General features: G+C 39.0%; 1 protein-coding gene across 3 annotated transcripts in view; it reads left to right on the top strand.

The window, feature by feature from the left end:
- The window catches only part of NTRK2 (neurotrophic receptor tyrosine kinase 2), a 209,081-nt gene that overhangs the window by 97,861 nt on the left and 89,447 nt on the right, over positions 1–21,773 (top strand). For all 3 annotated transcript variants that reach the window (XM_074855443.1, XM_074855448.1, XM_074855444.1), the window contains one exon: positions 20,343–20,531. In XM_074855443.1, the coding sequence (XP_074711544.1) occupies positions 20,343–20,531 (189 nt within the window). The remainder of the gene's footprint in view (positions 1–20,342; positions 20,532–21,773) is intronic.

Genomic DNA, 21,773 nt, shown 5'->3' with positions numbered 1-21,773 from the left:
ATCCTCTCTGACATCTTTGTAATTCAACCCTCCTTTTCCAGTTGTATATTTAACATTTGAAATCATTTGAAAGTTATTAATGGATTAGGCAGCGAAGTATTTTGTTCATGTTCATTTCAAAAGAAAACTCCAGAAGCTTGCCTGAAGGTTTTTAGTATTTTCTTCTTCTTCTTCTTCATCTTCTTCCTCATCATCCTCTCTGGCTTCTTCTCTTCCTTTCAATTTTCAGTGTTTCTGACTTTCCTTCTCTTTTGTTCTTGAGAGAGCTCAACATCCTCCTTTGTGAGCTGTGATAAGCTCTCTTCTCCATAGGGTACAAATGTGCAGGGTCTTTGAATATCCTTTGCTGTCATTATGTGATGGTGTAAAGTATTCCAGATTATAATGTAGGCCTATGTTGTGCCAGATTTTGTCATCTGATCTTGACAGCAGGAGTTCATGGATGGCTGGAAGTATTGAGAACTGTAAATACAGCATTATAGGCAGCACAGAGAACATCGGTACAGGGTTTTTCACGTGTTTCACAGACCATTTCATTGTCCCACTTCCATGGGAATGTGTGTCCCCAAACTTTTGAAGTTAGCTTCCATTTATTCTGTTTTTCTCATGTCCATACAAGTTAAATCTGCTGTGAAAAGAGAAAATGATGCATTAATTAGAAATTAATATAGCTGTTATGTTTCACAAGCATGCAGACTGTATGATTGAACTTGTAGAAGATGTTACTGTCCTTTAATCAAACCTCATGGTTAACTGGTTAACTTCTTTTCATAAAAAATAGATTGAAAAAGCCCACATTAGAGTGTGTATTGTTTTGATACGGACATGCCATATCCTTCTAATTTTAATAGCATCCTTCCATGATTAGCTATATTTTTGCAGCTGCAAGGAGTGTGATGGATAAGCACATGTGTCCTGGCCTGGAGCAGAGTTGCAGGCAGCGTAGAGCCAAACTGCTTTCATTTTGAAGAGGACAATTCACCCACAGTCCCTAGAGGCAGCAACTCACAGCAGTGTTACTAAGCAGATTATGTCTTAATATAGGAGGAAACTGCCCTCATCGCATACACATTTTCACTGTAATTTTGTTCCTCTGCTGGAATGACAAGAACAAACATATAAGATTTCAGGGAACTATCAGATAAAGAAGCAAGTATAGGGTGAAGTCATGGACTTCTTGTGATGGCTTTGATTTTTCCTTCATGTAAGCAGTGTAGGTCTCACTCCTCAGGCATGTTCACAAAACAGAAAAAGAAATCCTGATTTTTTCCTGAGATGTTTTTTAACACAGCTATTTCATTGATGTTACTGGCTTTATTAGTGTGAGAGCAGACTTGGGCTGCCATGCCACTGCAGAAATCCGAGACCAGAGTCTTTTGCAAATACATTTGGAATGTCTTCCACTGCCATTCAGAGCCCTCTGTCCCTTGGTCTTTCTTAGATTTCAGGTTCAACTTAAAAATAGGAAGAGAGTCATTCTGTTGATATCAAAGTGTAGAACTTAAGCATTCTTTACTAAAATCTATTTTTCACATGTTCAAAAAGTAATACTGTAAATGATAGCACAAAAATGCCTTCTACCATAACATCACATCATAAAAAAATAGTTTGCTGTAATCTATCAGCAAGCTGTGAGTCTTTACTCTCTCTCTTCCTTCTAATGCTTCATGTTGAAACTGTTTCATATTTCTTGTAATAGGCAACCATTGTTTTTATTCCTAAGTACTACCATAACAGTTTGGACAATCTATATTTACAAAAAATGTACTTGACGAAATTACTTTTAGCAGGCCAATAAAGTTTTGTAATTCATTACCATTGTGTCTTTTACTTTCTGTAAACTGATCACAATTTCATAGGTAGTTGTGCTGTGTATTGGAAAATATGTGAATCTTGGAATTCCACATGTGTTAACTCTTGTTATAAATGTGCTTATTGTTGCTTTTATTCTCTGATAAACAGTGAGATTCAACTCCTTAATTATATTTTTATATCATCTTGAATGGTTACCCTACCTAAAAAACACCTTCTGCCCCCCCCCCCCCCCCCCCCGCCGTTTGCAATAGTTTTATTTCTATTTAATTTCATTTAAATGTATGTGTGTTTAACATGTACATTCCATCAGGTGTGTGTGTGTGTGTTCAGATCAGATGACTATTTGACTGTTGGCCATAAGACAGCAAATTTTATGTGTCAGGCCATGCTTCATCTGTCCAGAACTTAAAGTAGAAAAAGTTGGTTGGTTGAATACTTAAGTAGGCTGTTCTGATTTTCCAAACTATTTTGAGGTGTGTTTTGCTTTGTGACTTCAGTTTGTTGGCCTGGACCATCTGAATTTCTTGACAGACACAATGAAACAGAGTACACAATAATGTTGAAATGGTTATGTCACAGTTTAATTCCATTTTTTTTTCTTTTTTGCTTTTTACTAGGGCATTTCGTATTTTCCTGTGAATTTGCTGTATTTGGACTATAGCAGATGTGAATGTTGCATTATGTTCATTTTCTTGCTTCTGAAATGATTGGTCATGTTTTTGTCTCCTGGGAGCTCAGTGCATCTCTGAGCATTGTACTGAATCTGCTTTGTATGCCTGTAGGGAAATTAGAATTTTTCATCTATTGGCACCTACTGTTACATATATGCTTTTTTATTATCATCCATGTAAATATGCTTTTGGAACTAATTTGATGTATCCTCATTATCTAGAAGAAACAGGCTTGATGGAAAGGTCCTTTATTTTTCTAAGAGAAGGTTTCAGTAAGACTTGCTATTACAGGTAGACTGTGATATTGATTAAGCTGGTAGATAAAATTATTTTAAGAAGGTATTCAAACAATATAAAATATTAGATTATCAAAAATGCTTTACGAAGTAGAAGAACACATTGAAATTGTGATGTATTGGATATTTTTTTGAGTGGTAGCAAGCTTGCCATTTGAAATACTCTAATATAGGGTTTGCAGCCTCAGCAGAGCAGGAAGTTATTACCTAGGGAGAGCCATCAAAAAATTAAGCTGAGTAAAGGCAAAAGTGAAAATAGCTATTTACACTGCTCAGGAAATTAGGAGGTCAACAGGGTAAGAAGTAGCATAAAGTCTTAATGTTCTTGATAATCCAAATCAGTGTAAAAATACAAACAAGGGCTCATTTTTTAATTAACATGAATTGTAACTTAACAGTATTCTTGTAGAAGTCTTTATTTTGTTCTTTTAAATGGGACAAAAATACAAGCAGCATGTATTGGATATTTGTATCTTGAGAAATTGTTATTTCTGTTTAATTTCTCCGTTAACATACTGAAAGAATAAAAGGATAATTTCATACATAAGTTTATAATTCTCTTAATGTTTTAAAAGTAAAACAAATTTAAAGATCACCTTTCAGGTTGAGTAATTGATGTTTCTTCCTATATTATGTTAGTAATCAGGCTCTAAAACAAAAATACAGAGCACATAATAAGCAGTGCTTTGGTTTTTTGCAGTTTGATGCAATATACAAAGAGAATGGGTGCAAAAAGCCACAGAATTCTCATTTCTGATATTTAGATAATTCTATTGAAAGACCTTTCTGACAATGTGTTTTACCTATAAAAAGCAGGTTTCTAAACTAAGTGTTCCCTAGCTAGTTTGTTGAAGGTGACAGATACTTCAGATTTAAATGATAATGTTTTGTTTGGCTTCTGAGTTACTATCCAGAGCTCTAAGACTTTCATCATCAGAGCAAAGTTAACAATAAAGGGGCCAGATGTAATTAAGGTCCATAAACAGAGAATGCAGTTTCCCCTAAAATAATCCCCTCAAAATATAAAACAGCAGTTCATAGTATGTGATAAGAGACAAAAGTGGGTGAAGAGAATTAAAAGGTGCATTTGAAAGAGCTGAAAATTAATTTGGATTAGAGTTCTTGTTTGGTGCACAAGTTGATACTGTGTTTAACATGAACTGCTTGCTCTGGTAGTTGAAAACGAATAATTTAGAAACCACTTGTTTGTTTTATTTATGCAATTTGCAATTTGTTTCCAAGAAAACAGCTAGTTCTATATAAACCTTTCTCTGAGGGCTGGGTAACGTTTCTTTCAGATTCATGTCAGCTAGTGCTGAGTTTTTGTTATGTCCATTTTGTTATGTTACTCCAGCAGACATCCCAGCATACACCTTGCTGCCCAAACCAGAATTCCCCTTTCTTTTTCTAAAGATGCATGCCATGTAACCACTTCCAGTGCTTCCTCATGAGACGTAGTGTGATGCCGAGGTCAGAACTTAGAGGTTAGCTCACACTTTTCTGCCCCAGATGGTCCCAGAGTGAAGGTCAATAGGGCTAGTCATGTCAGAGATTCCTGGTGCACTTGTACCTAATTAATACATAGTCATAAGAAGTTGTTTTGCGCCTGTTAAATGTCTTAAGACTTCTAGGAAAAATCCAAGGGCTGCATGTACCTGTACAGATTAACTATTAGAATTAGAACAAAATATGAAGTCTCAGTCTATGCTTTGTAGAAGGAAGCATTTACATAAGCCTGCCATTTTCATTCAGATTCAAAACAGTGTATGTTGCCTTAAATGGGAGAGACAAATTATGAAAGAGTATCAGTGTTGGCTTCCTCATGGTAAGTCCTGCTCATTGATTTTTTATATTAATGTCAGGTGGTTGGATGAAAGACTTCAGTTTCTCTCTTAGTTTTATCTTCTATGAGCCAAAAGTATTTTTTTGGAAGTCTGAGGTACCACCTCTGTGTTGTAATAGAGCTGTCTGCCTGCCTTGGTGAAGTCTGTCTTCTGGGTACCAAGTAGCCCAGTGATAGATACCTCAGTCCCTGATCAGTCTTGTGAAGGCTTCTGCTACACAAGCAGTAACTCTGTGTTATTACTAATTGCTCAGCTGTCTCATATTTCAGCACACGTAATGTTTTTTAAATATGACCCAAATCATCAACTTGTTTGCCTATGAGAGCATGAATCAAAATCAGGTAAGTTGACTGTGAATTGCGTGAGCATTTCCTTTCTCCAGTAACTACCAGGCATTTGAAGTATGGTTTTGAAGCAGAACACATAGAGACCAGCTTTCTACTTGCTGTGTGGTATAACAGGTTACCTTTTCCCATATGTCATCATTGGTTTTCCCTTGGATGTTGACATAATCTCTTTCCAGGTAAAAGTCACACTTTTATCGCTCTTCATCTTTGTGTTAAAAGAAGCATGAAGGGCCATGTGCCTCTTCAATAGGAGGCAAAGATATTTGCTTTCTAAGGAGGACACCAAGTTGGCATTCCCTGATGCTACATTACACTTCAATGTAATCCAAATGTATATATAACACTGTTGCTGTTGAACTCACTACCCTAGAACCCTGGCAAAGTTGTTACCTGTTGTTAAGAGGCAATGGCGTTGCCTCTGAGGGCAGTGGCTGCTAACTGTGGGGCTCTTAACATTTTTTTGCTCCTGGGTTCTGGTCTGAACTTCGCCCATGGTGAGAGCAGCTGTAACCACTAGTGATTAATAGATAGCCCACATAATAGCAGTTTGATCAGTGATTACCATGGGACAGATACTCGTGCCAGGAAAGGGCAACCTTTGGCAGATGAAGCAGGGAGGCTGACGGTTGATAGCAGAGAGACTGAGTTATCCTATCATCAGTCTAATTACAAAGGGTTTGATCGTCTCTAGGAGGGGAGTGGAAATTCTGAAAAACTTCTCATGTTTTTTTTCCACATTGGGAGACATGCAGGTCTTGCTTTGGGTGCCATAAATCAAACTACTGTGAGATTTATTTGTTTAATGCAGAATATAAATGTAATTTTAACTTGCTGCATTTATAAGCAATTCTATCTGCATGTTGCAGGATGCAAAGAGTCTGTGCAGATGCTTGCCTGGTTATACCAGAGCCCTGGTTCTGATCCCAGATAGAGCACAACACTGTATTCCCCTATAAAATAAATCAGGGGTATTTACTCATCTGCAGTTAGGGACAGGAGAAATCATGCATGTGTGTGTGGTCCTGCCTGGAGTCACATCCTTCTCTTACACAAGTAATTTTATCTGCGTCAGGATTCTAGGGAGGCCTGTTAGTGTAGCACATTAAATTGTCCCTGAGTAATGTGTAACTGCTGTCTTTAGCATTCTGAAACTTTCTGTCATTGCTGCCTACAGCAGCAAGTGCACAGATTGTGTAGCTTTCTTTGCATTACGCTTATGCTTATACCATGTGACTGTAAAATGCTAACAGATCAGTCTCTCCAGCAGTGAATATATATGCATGGGATTCAAAACCATGAGGAACTCAAAATCAGTAGAGACTGAGAAAGGTATGAGTCAGATCCTTTAACCAATTCACATCAGCTAAGAGACCAACTTAAATATTTGCCATTTGTAAGTACTACTACTCCCTACTATTTGGGAATGGTAAATTCTAAAGCTTGAAATTTACTGTCTGTGAACATTTGTAGGAGTAATCATCTTAGGTCTTGCCAGACATTTAACATGAAAAGGAAATGCCAACAAAATGAAGCAATGCAATTTTAATTCTAAAACTGTAAGGTTTTTGTGGTGTTTAATCCATAATAGCCAGATTCCGTAAAAGATCTGTATTTATCTGTAGTTTCATTTTTTCTGCAAAATGATCTTTTAGGAGATTATGTAGGTGTAAAATAGTACTATATGTTACAGTTTTAGTCATATGTTACTAACAAAGTGAATAAAGTAATCTTATTTTTTACTACTAGTATTGAATGAGTTTATGATACATACTTTGAAACTTGCTTTAGAACCCAGATCAGTGAGTTTAATTCAACAGGGCTAGCTTATTTTAAACTTAGGACCACAATTTCTTTATGCTGGTGTTTGAATCATTAGTACTGTATTTATCTTTATTTTGCAAATGATGGTCATCCTTAAATATATATTTTTTTCATTAAACATTATAAGAAATATCCTTGGATGTGAATATTAGTTAATTTTTTAGCAATAATTGCTTGGCAATTTGAAATGACGTTGATGCCAGATGGCACTGCTAGTGATACAAAACGTCAGAAATCTCTTGTAATACTCTTGAAAATGAAGTTTCATTTTTTAAATGACATCTGTAGTGAAATCCTACGTTATTCTTGCTTCCTCATAAAAATTTAAATGGGTGAGTAGGTCAGGACTTAATTTTTGCCTCATTTTGCAGGCTAGTTAGATAATTTAGCTGTTTCAAGTTGTCATATCTTCGTTCCTTGGGTTTTGCTACCACATCATGAAAACACAGAGAAATTGGCTGGTAAAGTAAGAAAAGTTGGTACTGTCTTAACAAACGAAATTCTGATGCCTCTGGAAACTGTATTGGAGAACAAAACCATCCCAACCACTCAGTCGATGAACTGTGTACTTTTTTAAAATGAGATTCTGTATCCATCTAAGGTAACATGACCAAGGAGGGAGCAGCCAGCAAGACCTGAGGACCCAGAGGCAATGTGGCATCCCCTCCTGCAGAGTCAGGTACCCAGCTAGGGATAACGGGCTCCTCTGGTTACCAGTGCGGTCAAGCAGCCTCTGGCAGAAGCCCAATGAGGCTGTTATGTATTGGCTACTTCCTGCCATATCTCTTCTTAGGTGTCTTATCTCTGTGGCACAGAGCCCAGTTTAAAGCCTCCTAAAGGGGAGCTCCCAGTGCTGGAGCAGCACAGATACTGTGCATGGCTTCAGTAGATTTCTGTAATGATGAGTGTGCAGAGGAGGGAAGGGAGATGCTGCAGGAGGGATTCACTTCTGCTGGCTCCCAGCCCAGCATTAAGCGCTCTCCAGCAAGCTAGCTTGTCCACCTCGCATCCATCCCTCCTCTGCAAGTCCATGTGACTGCATGACTGAAAGGTAAAAGACCAAAATCTTGCTAACTTTAATAATCCCAGCAGCACCATAATGAAAGCCTAGCTCTGTAGTTTTTACATTTCTGGTAGCATGCAGCGAATCATACTGGTTTTAATCCTCTCCCTAGCATGATAAAAGTTGGAATTTCAGATTTTGGTCTTATATTAATTTTTCAGCAAGAAAGAGAAGTGGATTTTATAGATTTTCCGTTAAACATTAAGAAAACATGAAACTGTCATTCTCTATAACATAGTGGTACAAATATGGGCAATTACCTTTTTGGCATTGCCTCTTGGGAATAATACAGATCTATTACTTGAACCCATTCCTAACATAATTCATGTGTGGCCATATATTATAGATGCTGCTTTTCAGTGACACAACTAAGTGCCACAGCAGCACAGTACTTCATTTGCTAAAAAGGTTGTCATCATTCTTAATACAAAGACAGCAGTCCTTATTCCACTGTCATTCATAGGGATTTTGCATCATCGTCAAGTTAATAAATTACTCTCGGTTGATACTAAGATGAAGGGAATTAGACGCTCAGTATTGCTATTTCACTTTTTCTATTTATAGGATTTCATGCTTCATGTTTGGTTTCACTCTTTCACCCTATCCCCAGATTTGTTTGTCTCTACATTTTTGATGAACTAGTGAGTTGCAGCTTAGCACATTGTTTTGGGTTAAGAAAAAAACAAACAAAAACCTCATCTGGAAAAATCAAGTAAGGTGTAGACAAATCTTCAGGGGAAACAGATTCTTTCTAAAGACTGTGAAGATTAAAAGCTTTCAGTTTACTGAAATTATGGCATAAATGTGGGGACTCCAGAGAGTGAAATACTAAGGGATTATGTTCCTGCATTGATGTTCAATTCTTGGTTATTTAGTATTGGTGTGCTTGAAGTGAGAGTGTGCATTTTTCATGCACGTGGGAAGTGCACGTGTCTGCCTTTTGCACTCTGGTCCCTTGAGACTTGTTTGTATGTGACCATTGCAGACTCCAATTCTAAATCTAGTCCAGTGCAAGAGAGGATTGTGGCTATGCATGGTTTGTTTTGTCTTGCAGTCTCTGAGGTCAAGAAGATTATTTTTGCAGATCAACTCAGAAATACGCTAATCAGGAATATTTTTATGGTCTTCAGTTGGTGCTCATGTTTTACACATCTTCATTAAATTCATACAGAATTGCCAAACCATTTTATTCTGCTTTGTAGTATTTGCTTCTAGTAGTGGCCAACAATAAGGCTATATTTTCAGCTTCCTTTAGCAGTTCCTTTCTGAGAGTATTTGATTTACATGCAAATTAGTTCTGATAAACCTGTTGCTAAGAAACAGCCATGACCGAATTTTTGGTAAAAGAGGAAGTTACACTGAGAATAAATGAGTGTCACCCTAAAATACTGCTATATAATGCTAACATATAAATTACAACATCACAGGAGGCCATGTGGACAATTGGGAACTGAATATTATAAGGTGATAGGAAGCTGCAGAGTTAAATCCAGAGAGATGTTAGAAAAAGAGATGACAGATAAGGCAAGTGGTCAAGACCGAATCAGTTAAGGGGAGGTGAAACTCTTCATAAAGGAGTAAGTGAGTAAATAAACAGAGGAGGCACATCAGAAAAAAGCTAGGGGAGAATACTTTGTAAAGTATTCAGAAGTAATTTGTGAAAACATTATATGCAGCATCCTGAGAGAAGAGAAACACTGCTTTATTTAGAGCCCTGCATAGTAGAAACGGTGATGCTTTCAATATCTTAGCAAAACCTCATTGTGGTTTTGTGACCAGTTTTACAATTAATGTGTCCATTTTCAAATCTGCTGTAGCGAAACTGCCTGAGTTTGGTTTGTAGTGTGGCCACCTCTGGGATCACTGATAGCTGGTACGATGCAAATAGCTTTGAGTGTGGGGCATTTTCCTGTTTGCCATAGAGGCAATTCAAGGAGACTTGGCAGGAGAGAGGTGACAGGAGGAATCTCCAGCAAATGAGACATCATGTGGCAGGGAGGAGGAGGTGTCTGTAAATGGCAGTAGAGTATCAACATCTAGCGGCAAGTCAGTCAATTTGTGCAGCTAATCCCATAGTTTGTGAATTATGCTGCTGGGACAGAAATTTGACATGTTGCCTTTCTATCTGTGAGTGTCATTTGCTCCACTGCAGAAATTTTTAGATCTGCATTCGAAGAGGGTTTTGAGTATGTAAGGCTTCGCTGCCTTAAGAATCACGCTTGGGGAAGGAACGGTGTTGTTCAGAGGCAGTTCTGCATCTTTGATCTGAAGCTGTATTGGCAGGGGTATTCCTCCAAACAGTCTGTTCAGCTCCCTCCCATCTCCAAAGGTGAATTGTTTTTTAAACAATGTCCCAAAAGATCTAATTGAGCATAATCCAGAAGTCTATAACTATGGAAATGGAAAACGATTGCTTTTCTTTATGATTTCTTAGAGGTGCACAAAACCACCACATGCTGGGTGAGTCTGTTGCTAAGGCTATTCAACATAGGAGAACATGGCAGATGCTTCACCTGGGTATCACAAGAATTTCTAGTGACACATGATTGCTGAGCACCAAAAATCCTCCCAGAAGGTTCTGGCCAGTCTCCTGCCAGCCAGCAAGGTTTTCTTAGCAGGGGTTGTGATCTCTGAAGGCCAGGGATGTGTATAGTTGCTGAGTGCTTTAGGGACAGGGGCTGTAGAGAAAGCCACTGCAATGGCTGCTGTGGCAGAGACTCAGAATGAATCAGTTTCACTGTTGCTAAGTAATCTAATACAAATTGGAATAAAAAGTCAGGCATTGATGCTCAGGAGGGAAAGTAAGCTATCTCTTGCTTTATGCTCACTGAGAGCCAGTTTTGGACAACCTGTCGTCTTCTGTGCTGAAGCCTCCTGCCCTTCCAGCAGTCCTCTTCCAAAGGCCAGATACTGCCTCCTGAGCACATGCAAAATTTGGACCATCAGGACCCAAAGCCCGTTAACTCAAGGAGAGAGTGAACTACTGTCAAGGAGAGAGTGAACTACTTGACAAGAAATAGGTAACTGAGTTATTTCACCATCTTCCCATGCCCTCCTCTTCAGGTGTAGATGGGCCTTTGAATTTTATTTTTAAAACCTGTTCTCAAGGATGGGGAATGTTTGGAGATGAAGAGAAACCAGTCCAAATCAGTGCAAGTCCAAGAAAGCTTTAGTTGGGCTGCAAGATCATCTCAGTGAAAGCTGAGTAAAGAGCAAAACCAGATTTCTGCAGATGTTGTTATAATTTGAGCATGATGTTTGGGTTGATTGTGTATAATCATTTAGTTTTCCTTCTTTGCAGATTGTCATGTTTCAGGTTAGCTAGTGCAGCTGTAAATAAAAAATGAGTTGGAAGCTATTAAGCTGGAATGCTTGTTGAGAACAAATTGAGAGGTATATTTCAACGTAGGACAGTGTTGACTCCATAATTCATGGAGTTTTGGGGGCCTGTAAGAATCTTACACTCACAAAAAGTGAGCAATGATACAAGACTCTGTAGTTAACACTTCCACAAATGAAAACTGTTCAGAAACAATTAAGGGGGAAAACCCCACTGAAATAAATTGTATGTAAAGAATGCAATTAAATAATGTATGTTCTAGTAGAATAACCCACTGTAGACTGTGGATTTGTACATCGCTGGTGTGCTTCTCACCTGACTAAACCTATCTTGATTCTGCAGTCTGGAAAAGTAACCTGCTAATGCATTGAAATGTGTGTACTTTATTGATATACACTATGTATTTGTTGAGCTACAGGCCTCATTTAGTTCTGAACACACATAAATCAACATCTGAAGAACCCAAAGTGTTTTCTGTAAGACCCCTCAAGGTCTACCTTTTTGTCATTATGGAGTATTAGGGCTGAAAGGGGACCCAGGAGATTCTTCCTGTCCTAAACCTGTACCAACTATACCTGTATCTTTTCCAACAGATATTTTCCTGATGTGGCTTCAAGAGCTCCAAAAATGGAGATTTCTGAGTCTTGTGTAAGCAATTCCAGTGTCTTGAGGATGTTTTCCTAACATTTTGCTTCAGTCTCTCTTGATGCACTTTTGTCATGCAACTTTTCATTCCTATCCAGCATAGACTTAAAATAAAGATTGTTCACTTCTATTGGAAGGCTATCCGGGTGTACCTCCTCAGACCTCTGTTTAGTATAAATAAAACCCAATTCTTCAGGGTTTTATCAGGTCTCTGATTATTTCTAGATTTTTCCATATCATGTTTTCAGCTGATCTGCTTGGATAGTTTCATTAGTAGTGCTTTTTTCTTTTAAAAGCATTTCTCCACAATCTAGCATATCTGCCATATCATCTAACCACATCTAACTAAGCAGAATTTAGAAAATTATTCAAGTTGACTACTGCAAATAACTTTGCTGTTCTCCCAGATAAAGACTGACTGCAAAAGCAGCATGGCGAAACTTGTGTTGCTTCTGTACACATTGTAATCTTGTAGACAACAGAGGACCTCATTCCCAGCCCTAAGAATGGGAATTCTAATACAGATTATTCATGAGGAGTATGGAGGGAAGCTATTGTTAATTAAATAGTTTTTAAATTAAATGAAAGGCAACAAGGATTTAATTTTGTCTGAATTATTCTTTTTCACTTGATGCCAACAAACGCATTCCAGCTGATCTTTTTTCTTATTGCAGTGATTTTTCATTGTAGTATTTTTGAAGGATTGTAATTTTACCCACATTTCCAAGATATCCAAACCTGCAGGTGGCTATAATGAATGGTCTTGGTGATCTATATTAAAAAAGATAAATCATTTTTTCTTTCCTTCTTTCACATTTTCTGTTGCCTTATATCCTTACTTCTCTGGCTCACATACTCATATTGATTAATACACTACATCCCTGCTAGATTTTTGTCTCAGGTCTGTGTTTCATTTGACTACCAATAATGAGAGGCCATAAATTCCTCATTCTTTATGATAGGGCACATCATCTGAGCTGCACATACTGAAAAAGTGTCCACAAAGCAGTGGACAGCTGTATAGCCATTCTACAGCTGAAGGAGGGCTGTAAGTCCCAAAGTGCTCTATGGTTCAACAGCCAGAGCTGGCAGCCCTTCCCAGGTCCTGGTTATGACTTTGACAAAGATCCCACCTCCAGCTCTGGGCAAATCAGTGAATCATGCAGAGCTCCTCCTGTCATCTCCAAATTGGGAATAATAGTAGCACGTACGTCACAGAGGACAGACAGTGATGATTTATTGGTTAGGGTGCTTAGGAGTTTGAAGATGTGTAGCAGATTGCGGTTGTGAGATCTGTTATACAAATGCCTCCCATTCTGGCTGAAAGGAGAAGGAAATCAGCAAACTTTGTGCCACAGGCTGAGGCTTCACAGATGGCATCCCTGGGGAGAGCTGGCCCTGGAGTGAAGCTGGGGCAGAGAGGGGTCATTCACCTTTCATCCTGCACAGACAGTACTAGCAAATCCAGTACATGTTAGAGACCTCATCCTTTTTCCTACAGGGTTTTTCAGTGCTGCAGAGGAGGTTTCTTGGGTGAACTGCCTTGCCAGTCTGTCCCAGACCTAGACACCTGTGTCTTTGTCCCTGTGTCCTGTAGGTACCATGGCTTTCAGGAAGTGACTTGCATTATGAAGGGGTCACATAGGTTATCCTAAGGAGTCCTCCCTATTTGGAAACATCCCTTGCAGAAACTATAACCTCTGGAATGCTCTAGGCGTGTGTGTAAAGGGTTGTGTGAATGTATGCATACAGGGGCATAGATGAGGCTGTGAGAAGAAAGGCAGCTGAAAGGAACTAACTGGGATTCTTTCACAATCATGTTCCAGAATAAAACTGAGGCAAACAAATACGCAGCTGTGGCTCTTAGGTTCAACGCCACAACAAAAAGGCCTGATGAAATACTTGAGTGGCTAAAATCTGTGTGCAGTCATTTCAGTGGAAATTACCCAGATTGTGTGTTTGTTGCTCTCTAGAGGAGTTAGGCATTTGAAATAAGTTTTCCAGCAAAAGAAACATGCATTTTGGGGGAAAGGCATTTAAGTCAGTGTAACTGACCTTTTGACACCTAGAAACACTGAAAATTTGGTAATGTAAAGCTGAATAACATACCTATTATTTCATTAGACTCAAAAGTAAGCATTACTTAAATTATTCTGTGTAGGAAAGAAAATAATCCATCTCTATAACTTATTTGCTCTGTATGAAAGTGATACAGTGATAACAACACAATTTAGTCTTCTTGTGAAGCTGCCACAAATGAGGAAAGACAAAACATAGATTTTTCACATGAAAACAAAAGGAAACCACCTTGGATTCTTGATCATCCAAATGAAACATTAGCTCAAAGTGGTGTGGTTTCATTATGATTTTCAAACAAGTGTCTCCACTTTGTTTTGCAATGATTGTAAGTGAACAGACTTTTAAGGGCTGTTTCTTGAGTTTAAATGTTTATTTTCATCTACTTACTTCTGCAAGATACTTCCAAGGAGCCCCCTCCCTTCTGTTATTCAGAGATTGTTAGAAGTGCATGCTGACAGGGAACAGAGACATTTGTCTGCTGAGTGTAGGGAAAGTTCTCTGGCTCTCCATTCTGGTTCCCCCAACTTCCTGGGAGCATGCTCTTGAATGGGAACTGAACTTCTTGGGCAGTGTCAGAAAGTTTTTCTCATCTCATATATCAACAGGCAACAGAGTACAAGCTTAAACAAGCACTGGTGGGTGCAAATCAGTTAAACAGATTAATGATATCTGTCAGAAGATTTGAAATTATTTATCCTCTAAACACCCAAGCCTGGCAAGTTTCAGTTTTCTGAGTCACAGACTTAATGTCTACAATGTGGTTTTTGGCTCAGTGTGCTGCACTGGGATAGAAGGACATGCACTCTTTGAGCTGTGAAGAGCAGTGTGCTTCAGCAGGATGGACCTGGGTATAATGTTGTTTGAGGTGATCTTATTCTGTGTTTTGTCCACCACAAATAAAGGAGGATTAACCTCATAATACTTGTTTCACAACTGAGTGTGACACTCACTATTGAGATTACTTCACTGAGGCTAAGACTAATGGCTGTTCTCTGAGGAGCTGGCAGAGGTGAGGATATGTGACAAGAAGGTTCGGTTGGAAGATGGGGAGAGGCAAGAAAAGAGGCTTTGCATAGCTGAACTGCTGAGAAAGCATAGGAGCACCTTGCCTTGAGCTTTCCCTCATTAAAAGCATCAGCAGCTGCAAAGTAAAAACTATCAGTTTAATAAACCCACTCTGGATATGCAGAAGAACCTGACTTTACTTTGAACAGCTCCACCAAGCAAAGTGAGACTAAACTGGTATCTCTTTGGGAAGCTTATTCAGCTGGCTTTGAATTTTTTTTCTTGTGTTCTATTTATGCCTTTTAATTCAATTCCCTGTATTCAGCATGCAGCATTTTAAGAGACCACTAATATAAAATAATGTTTCTATAATTGCATTACTTTCTATTATGCTGGGCTCTCTTATCCAGCCTAATAGAATTGCGTAAACATGATTTGATATCACAGTTGCGTACAGTTGTTGAACTTAGGAATGCAATGGAATATTCAGAGTAAAGCTTATAGCACCTTAGTCAGAAAAAAGTGTGCCAAACCGTGATTAATAAGGTGTCTTCCAGAGGGAGTGAAAGATAAGATAGCTATTCAAGAGTTAAGCTAAAAAGGTATCTGTTCTGGTAAGAAAGTGGAATCCTAGCTTGATAACAGGAAAAATTGAGTATCTGCTCTTGCTAAGCATAAAACTTACTTTTTAATCATGCAGAAAAGAAGAACTTAGAATCTATAGCAAATATCGGAGTCTCATGGGCAAAGAAATCTTCTGCAATTGCTTTTTCAGAACACACCTCCCAAAAGGAAAAAGAGAGAAGATTCAGTATGACCTCAAAATTCAGCAGAGGTGATGCTGACTGATGTGACATGCACTTACTGTCCTGCTTTTGACTTGATGGTGTGCCATTACCATGTCACGGCAGAGACTGGTCCCTGTTCCCAGAGGAAGTAAGAGCCAATGCTAGCGCAAGGTCACTTGAGAGATTTTCCTAGCAGTCAACGTAATTTTTCATGGGAGGAGCCATGGTTATGAAGGCATCACAGCACAAAATCATCTCTGTAAATAAATGATCTCTTTACCTGAGCTGCCTTGTAACACTTGACTAAGCAGATGCATCATTGTAACTACACAGCTGCAAGTACAAAGCTAAAACAGGCTGGGTTTTTATAATTATTACTCTTATTGTTTCCCAGTGTGCCTCAGCCATTAGTAGTGACTTTAGGGATAATTGGAGTGATGTATGATGCACAGAAGTGTGTTGTGAGGAGGATGTAGGATATTGTAGCATCCAGGAGATCTTAGAGCTTGGAGAGCAAACATGCAGATTAGATTGTTTATATCTTTGACACAGTAGGTGGAGGGAGAAGTAGATGGTCACAGTTCTCATTGGTGAACATCTAAACTAAAGTCTGAGTATATATGCTGGCAAGACCATGCCAGGTGCAAACAAAACCCATATGTTCTTTCTGATTCTGCATTTGAGAGCCTCTCCTTTTTATTTTTTGCCTGAGCCTGCTTAGCTGAGTCATGCCGTTACTCACTTTGGGACTCCTGTACTTTGAAACACAGGAAGGCCGTGTGGATTATTCCAGTGGCAGCCAGTAGTCAGATGTGTTGCCACAGCCAACTACCTAAGTATTAGCAGAAGTCTGAAATAATGCAAAGCAAAGTGTAGCCCCAACAAACAGTGTAGATAGGTCTTGGTAGCATGTATGTTAAAACAGCATTAACTCTGATGGTGATAGGAGCAGCAGGAAAGGCTGTATTTTATAATCTTATAATTTTATAAACTCCTTCTCCTGGCCAGAAACATCAACACATCTTGAAAATAGTTAGTTTTATAAAATTTTATTTCTAAACCTAAGGAAACTCACATTTGTTGGCACCACCAATGTCAAGGACAGTGCAGAGATGCACTGTTGAAGAGATAGCACAGAAGTGAGTTATATTTTGGGGAGGGATGCTGACACTAGTGAAGGTAAACCATGACCCACACCCCAGCTGTGTTTGTCTCCAGTTTCTGTGGGATGTGCAGTGAGAGAAGTTTGCTGTTTCTGCCTGTCCCCATACCATGTGCCAAAGATCATTCACAACCTAGGTGTGGGAGGTATTTTGGCTTTATGATAGCTTGACAGTTTCAAATACAATTGGTTTTCTTACACGTCACCACTTTTTCAGAGAGCTGCTGACTTTTGTACACAGAAGGGATTTTTCCTGGGCCTAGGTGATGCAGAATGGATATATTTTTAGCTCAACATCAAAGAGAGAAGAAATTCAGCCCTGCAGTGTGCAGCGCTTATGTTTCTTCTCCAAGGCAGGCTACCATTGCTCATCTGGCACCAGCTTCTATCTCCTTAAGATAAGGAATACAGTCTAAAAATGAAATTGAGTGAAGATGTTGAGCAGCATATTTGAAGATGGAGAAGGCCTCTGGAGATTTCTTAAAAGCTCAACCTGACTGTGAGTCAGCTACTGGCAATAGCTAACGGCTATTGACAACCCATGACTTTTCACTCCCACAAATGATGTTTTGACTAATATTTTCAAATTTCAGGTGTGAAGCCAACAGCAGATTTTATAAAAACCAGAATCAGTAATAGGTTACTGAGAGTAATTACCATACTCATTCTGCCCTTGACAAATAATCCAGTGACCCCATTTCATCTGGATGAAACCACACTTTAAGGCACTTCAAGAAATTATCCTTTAGTTTGAGCTCAGTGCATATTCAGAAAAGGGCAGCTCTAGCTTCTTGTCCGTACAGGTGATGGCCTCATCGTGCATCTGGAAAACGGTTCTGCGTTACTAGAATATCAGTCATAGCCAGCTGCAGTGCTGGCCTGTAACTGTAATGTGACTTAGTGCATTCAAAAAATGAAATGTAACTTTATGGTAAGTGGATAGTCTGGCAAATAAGCAAGTGTGGAAACAGTCTGTGTACCAGTTTGCTCACACTGATGAAAAGGTCCCAGCAAAAGGGAAGTTTGACAGGATGTGAGGTCAACTGCCTCTGATACACAAGTATTTCCATCTGTTGAGTTCTCATTGTCTTAATTAGAGAAGAAATATACAGGAAATAAGATTTTTGAACCCAAACAACTATTTCCAAAGAACATTGCCTGAAAGGGATCACTAAGTAACACAGCACAAAGTTCCCAGAGTTTAATTTTTCTTAAACCATTTCATACCACCAGGAATTGCTTTGGAACCTCATTTTCCAGGTTTTCTTCACCTACATCAGGGACCTGAATATACTCGGAGGCTGCTTCATACCACACAGAAGACTAGTTTTTATCAGTTAGCCTGATTGAGTAAATAGATTTACTGAACAGTTGTCTGCTTTTCACCTGCAGCACTTTGAGGTTTATACTGATTGAAAAAATAGTTCGCTGTACAAAATTGGGTCTTGGAGTAGCGCATAAATGATTTGATGAACAGAACAAGTTTCTATTCATTATCCCATTTTAATGTCTAGAAATGTGTAATGGTCACTTTTCCTTGCCATCACTGCATGTGTGGTGGAAGCAAAGAATGACAAAAGAGCCTCCTCCTGTGCAGCAGAGAGCAGTAGGGCTGAAAAGAACTTAAGAGACATGCCTCTATTAAATACAGAGCCAAAGGAATTTACACATTTGTTGTAAAAGAAGGGCTTTGACCCTCATACTAAAGCTATATTAGGATAAAAGGACTTTATTTTCCAAGAAAATGTGTATTTGTCAGCCTGCTTTTTGGAGCCATTAGCTTGACATTCAGAAAGTTTAGAGATGTAAGGATGATGTCTAGAAAAAAATGAATGCAGTTTTAAATGGGTTTGCACTCTAATGCCACTGCACACAACTCTTGCACACCTGAAAAATGTGTTATGTCTTCATGTAAGTACCTTGTGTGCGATCTGAGGGACCCTTTCCCACAGTTTGTTAGGCTCTGCACTTCATTAGAGGAAACTTCACCAAAAACTCTTAATCCTGGCAGCCTTCCTGGTAGAATCAATCTTTTGAGGATCTGGGTGATCAGTAATGACAAAACCAGCCTTGGTATTAGTATTTCACTTGATAAATTGCAGAGATCTAGGCTTCGTTTACATTTGTCAACAGTGACTTTCCAGTGAAGTGCAAGGTATTTGAAAAATGCCCTCTAATGTTTCAGGCTAGGGGGGAAGTACTTTTTCAAACTATGAGAACATTTCCCTCATGCACCATTAAACCAACTGGAGAGAGGGAAAGCAGAACAGGGGTGGGAGTACACTTGAGTCTCTAAAGGTAGGGTTGAATAGCCACATGCCAAATTATTTGTTTTATTCCGGTGAGCCGTGCCATGAAATGATAAAGTGTTTTTGTTAATGATGCAGTGAGCCACAAAAGAGTTTCTTTTCTTTAAAGCTGCCCTTTCTTGGCTTCTGTGTCTGGGACTGCCTTAGTTTTCATTTTGTTCCTTAATTGTATATGTGCTATGGTGGATCCTGCCCATCTTCTCTCATGTCCTCAATGATGTGTCTATAGGACCTGCTGCTGGTCCCCATTCTCTCTCTCTCTCTCTCTGTATCCCCCATCTCTCCTGTAGACACAGATGCCATCTATGTGGTGCGTTACTCAGCTCTGTCTTGCCTCTGCACTGTTCCTTCTGTCCAACTTAAAACTTAGTCCGGGACTTCAACATTTTATCTCTATTGCACTTTTGTTAAAAATATAAAGGACTGAGTGAGAACAAAACAAGAACTGTGACTGAATTACTGATCCAAATAAACCGCTTTCTGGAAGGTGACTAAACTCAAGTATGGATGGGGGAGCCAGTGGGATGTTCCCCTGAGCTGGATGAGCCCCTCTGCAATGACCCCAGATTTTGCAGCAGGGTGGGGTGTGTCTTAACCATTACTCTTCTCAGTGTCTGCTCCATACCTCTGTGACTGTTCAAACTGTCCCCTGGATTTTTGCTTTCAAATGTGTTGTCTTTCAGAAATTACCATCCTCCCACGTCAGGATGAGCCCATCTCCTCTGTGTCTTTTGTCTTGTTATAATGCCACCTCAAATGGAGGGCAGGCATTCCCTGGATTTGTGACAATTACTGCTGTGTGATCCAAGTAGGGCATAAGGTAAAAAAGTTAATGTGTGTATTTCGTAGCTTATTTCTGAGAATGACAGAAGGAGTTCAACAAATTTGGAAATCTTCCCCAGTGACAGACGATGCTGGACCCTGACATATTTAGTCTAGGTGATCTACCATACAATAATTTGCTTCACATTCCAGCTCCTAATGGAAAAAAACCACTGTTCTCCATCTGCACCCAGACATATAGAATTCCTGAGGTAAGGTCAATAAGGCACACAAAGAGAACTGTTGACTACAGGGATGGAGAACAAACTAGTCCAAAAAAAAAAAAACCAGAACCATGTGCTGAGTTACAGGAAAATCTTTGTTTCTAACTCTAGGTCCTTCTTCAGTTATCAGCAATGACGATGATTCAGCCAGTCCCCTCCACCACATCTCAAATGGAAGTAACACTCCATCTTCTTCAGAGGGGGGTCCTGATGCAGTCATCATTGGGATGACAAAGATTCCTGTCATTGAAAATCCACAGTATTTTGGAATTACCAACAGTCAGCTCAAGCCAGACACCTGTAAGTACAAACAACTGTATGTGTTCCAGTCATTCATTTTACCTGTGCAAGTGCTGGGGCTCCTTAACAGAGCTAGCAGAAGAAAATGCTCTAAATTCCTGGGAGTGGAAGGGTGGGGTAAAAATGTATGCAATTTGTTAAAGGAACATGGGATGAACCGCTTTACATCTGTCAACACCAAATTCAGCCCTTGTGATGAGTCAATGAAGTCAGCAGTGTTAGGCTCAAAGCCCGATCCATATTTCATCAAAGTCACCAGTAGCCTTTCCATTGATTTCAGTGGTCTTTGGCCAGTCCTGTGCACTGAATGTGTTCTTGGGGAAAAAACAAATCCTGGGTCAGAAACAGAAGTCAGTATTGTTACATGCATGCTTTTAAATTGATTGTATTGGCAATGAACATAACCTAACTTTGAAATCTGAATATTTTTAAAGTTATAAGAATGATAAAGTTAAAACTTAAATTCTTTTAATTTCATTGTATAATTCAACCTCTAGAGCTGGAAAAGGTGTTGAATATTTAAAAGTAGAGCAGGAGGTCACATGATGGACAATAAATGTCACAAACACATTTTTTCGTATTCAGTTAGAAGCAGGTGAAATGTGAAAAAATATAAGAGTTAAACATAATTAACCATGAATAGTTAAAAAAGAGTATCCTTAACTTCAGATGCTACTCTTCAAACCTAGTAACAGTTTTAGAATTGGACATGTGAAATGTTGATTTTTGAACCAGTGATTAGCATTGCAGCAGATAACTGAAAAAATACCTAAACTATGTTGTGATTGATGGTAACTGCACTGCTTACTATTTTTCATCCGTACATTAAGGTCTTTAAGTGTTGCAGAGAAGGTTGTTCCTGCCTCTTTTTTCATCTTTTTTTTTTTGTGTGTGTGTGGATATACATATATTTCTGAAGTGTCACTGGAAGTTTGAACTGTTTCTCTGGGAAGTCACTCTAGAGATTCCCAGTACAGCTGGTGAGCATTGGGCTTGCAACTAAGGGACGCTACATCCTATCTGTATCCTACCCTGAATCATATTGCTTCATAGCACAAACTGTAGTCTAGGGGCTTACTGCCAAGGTCAGAAACCTTTGCTTCCAACTTTGCAAGGCTTAAATGCCGTAACAGGAATATTTCTTGACCTGTGCACAAGGGCATGCATGCATACATGTATTCATGAGTTCTAAGATTGCAAAGACTGATGCTGGACTACCTACCTATCTTGTCAGTATTAATG

Source organism: Strix uralensis, chromosome Z (genome assembly GCF_047716275.1).
Source record: "Strix uralensis isolate ZFMK-TIS-50842 chromosome Z, bStrUra1, whole genome shotgun sequence".
Lineage (NCBI taxonomy): Eukaryota > Metazoa > Chordata > Aves > Strigiformes > Strigidae > Strix > Strix uralensis.
The sequence above is the reverse complement of the archived record's forward strand: the minus strand, read 5'-3'. Positions and strand labels throughout refer to the sequence as shown.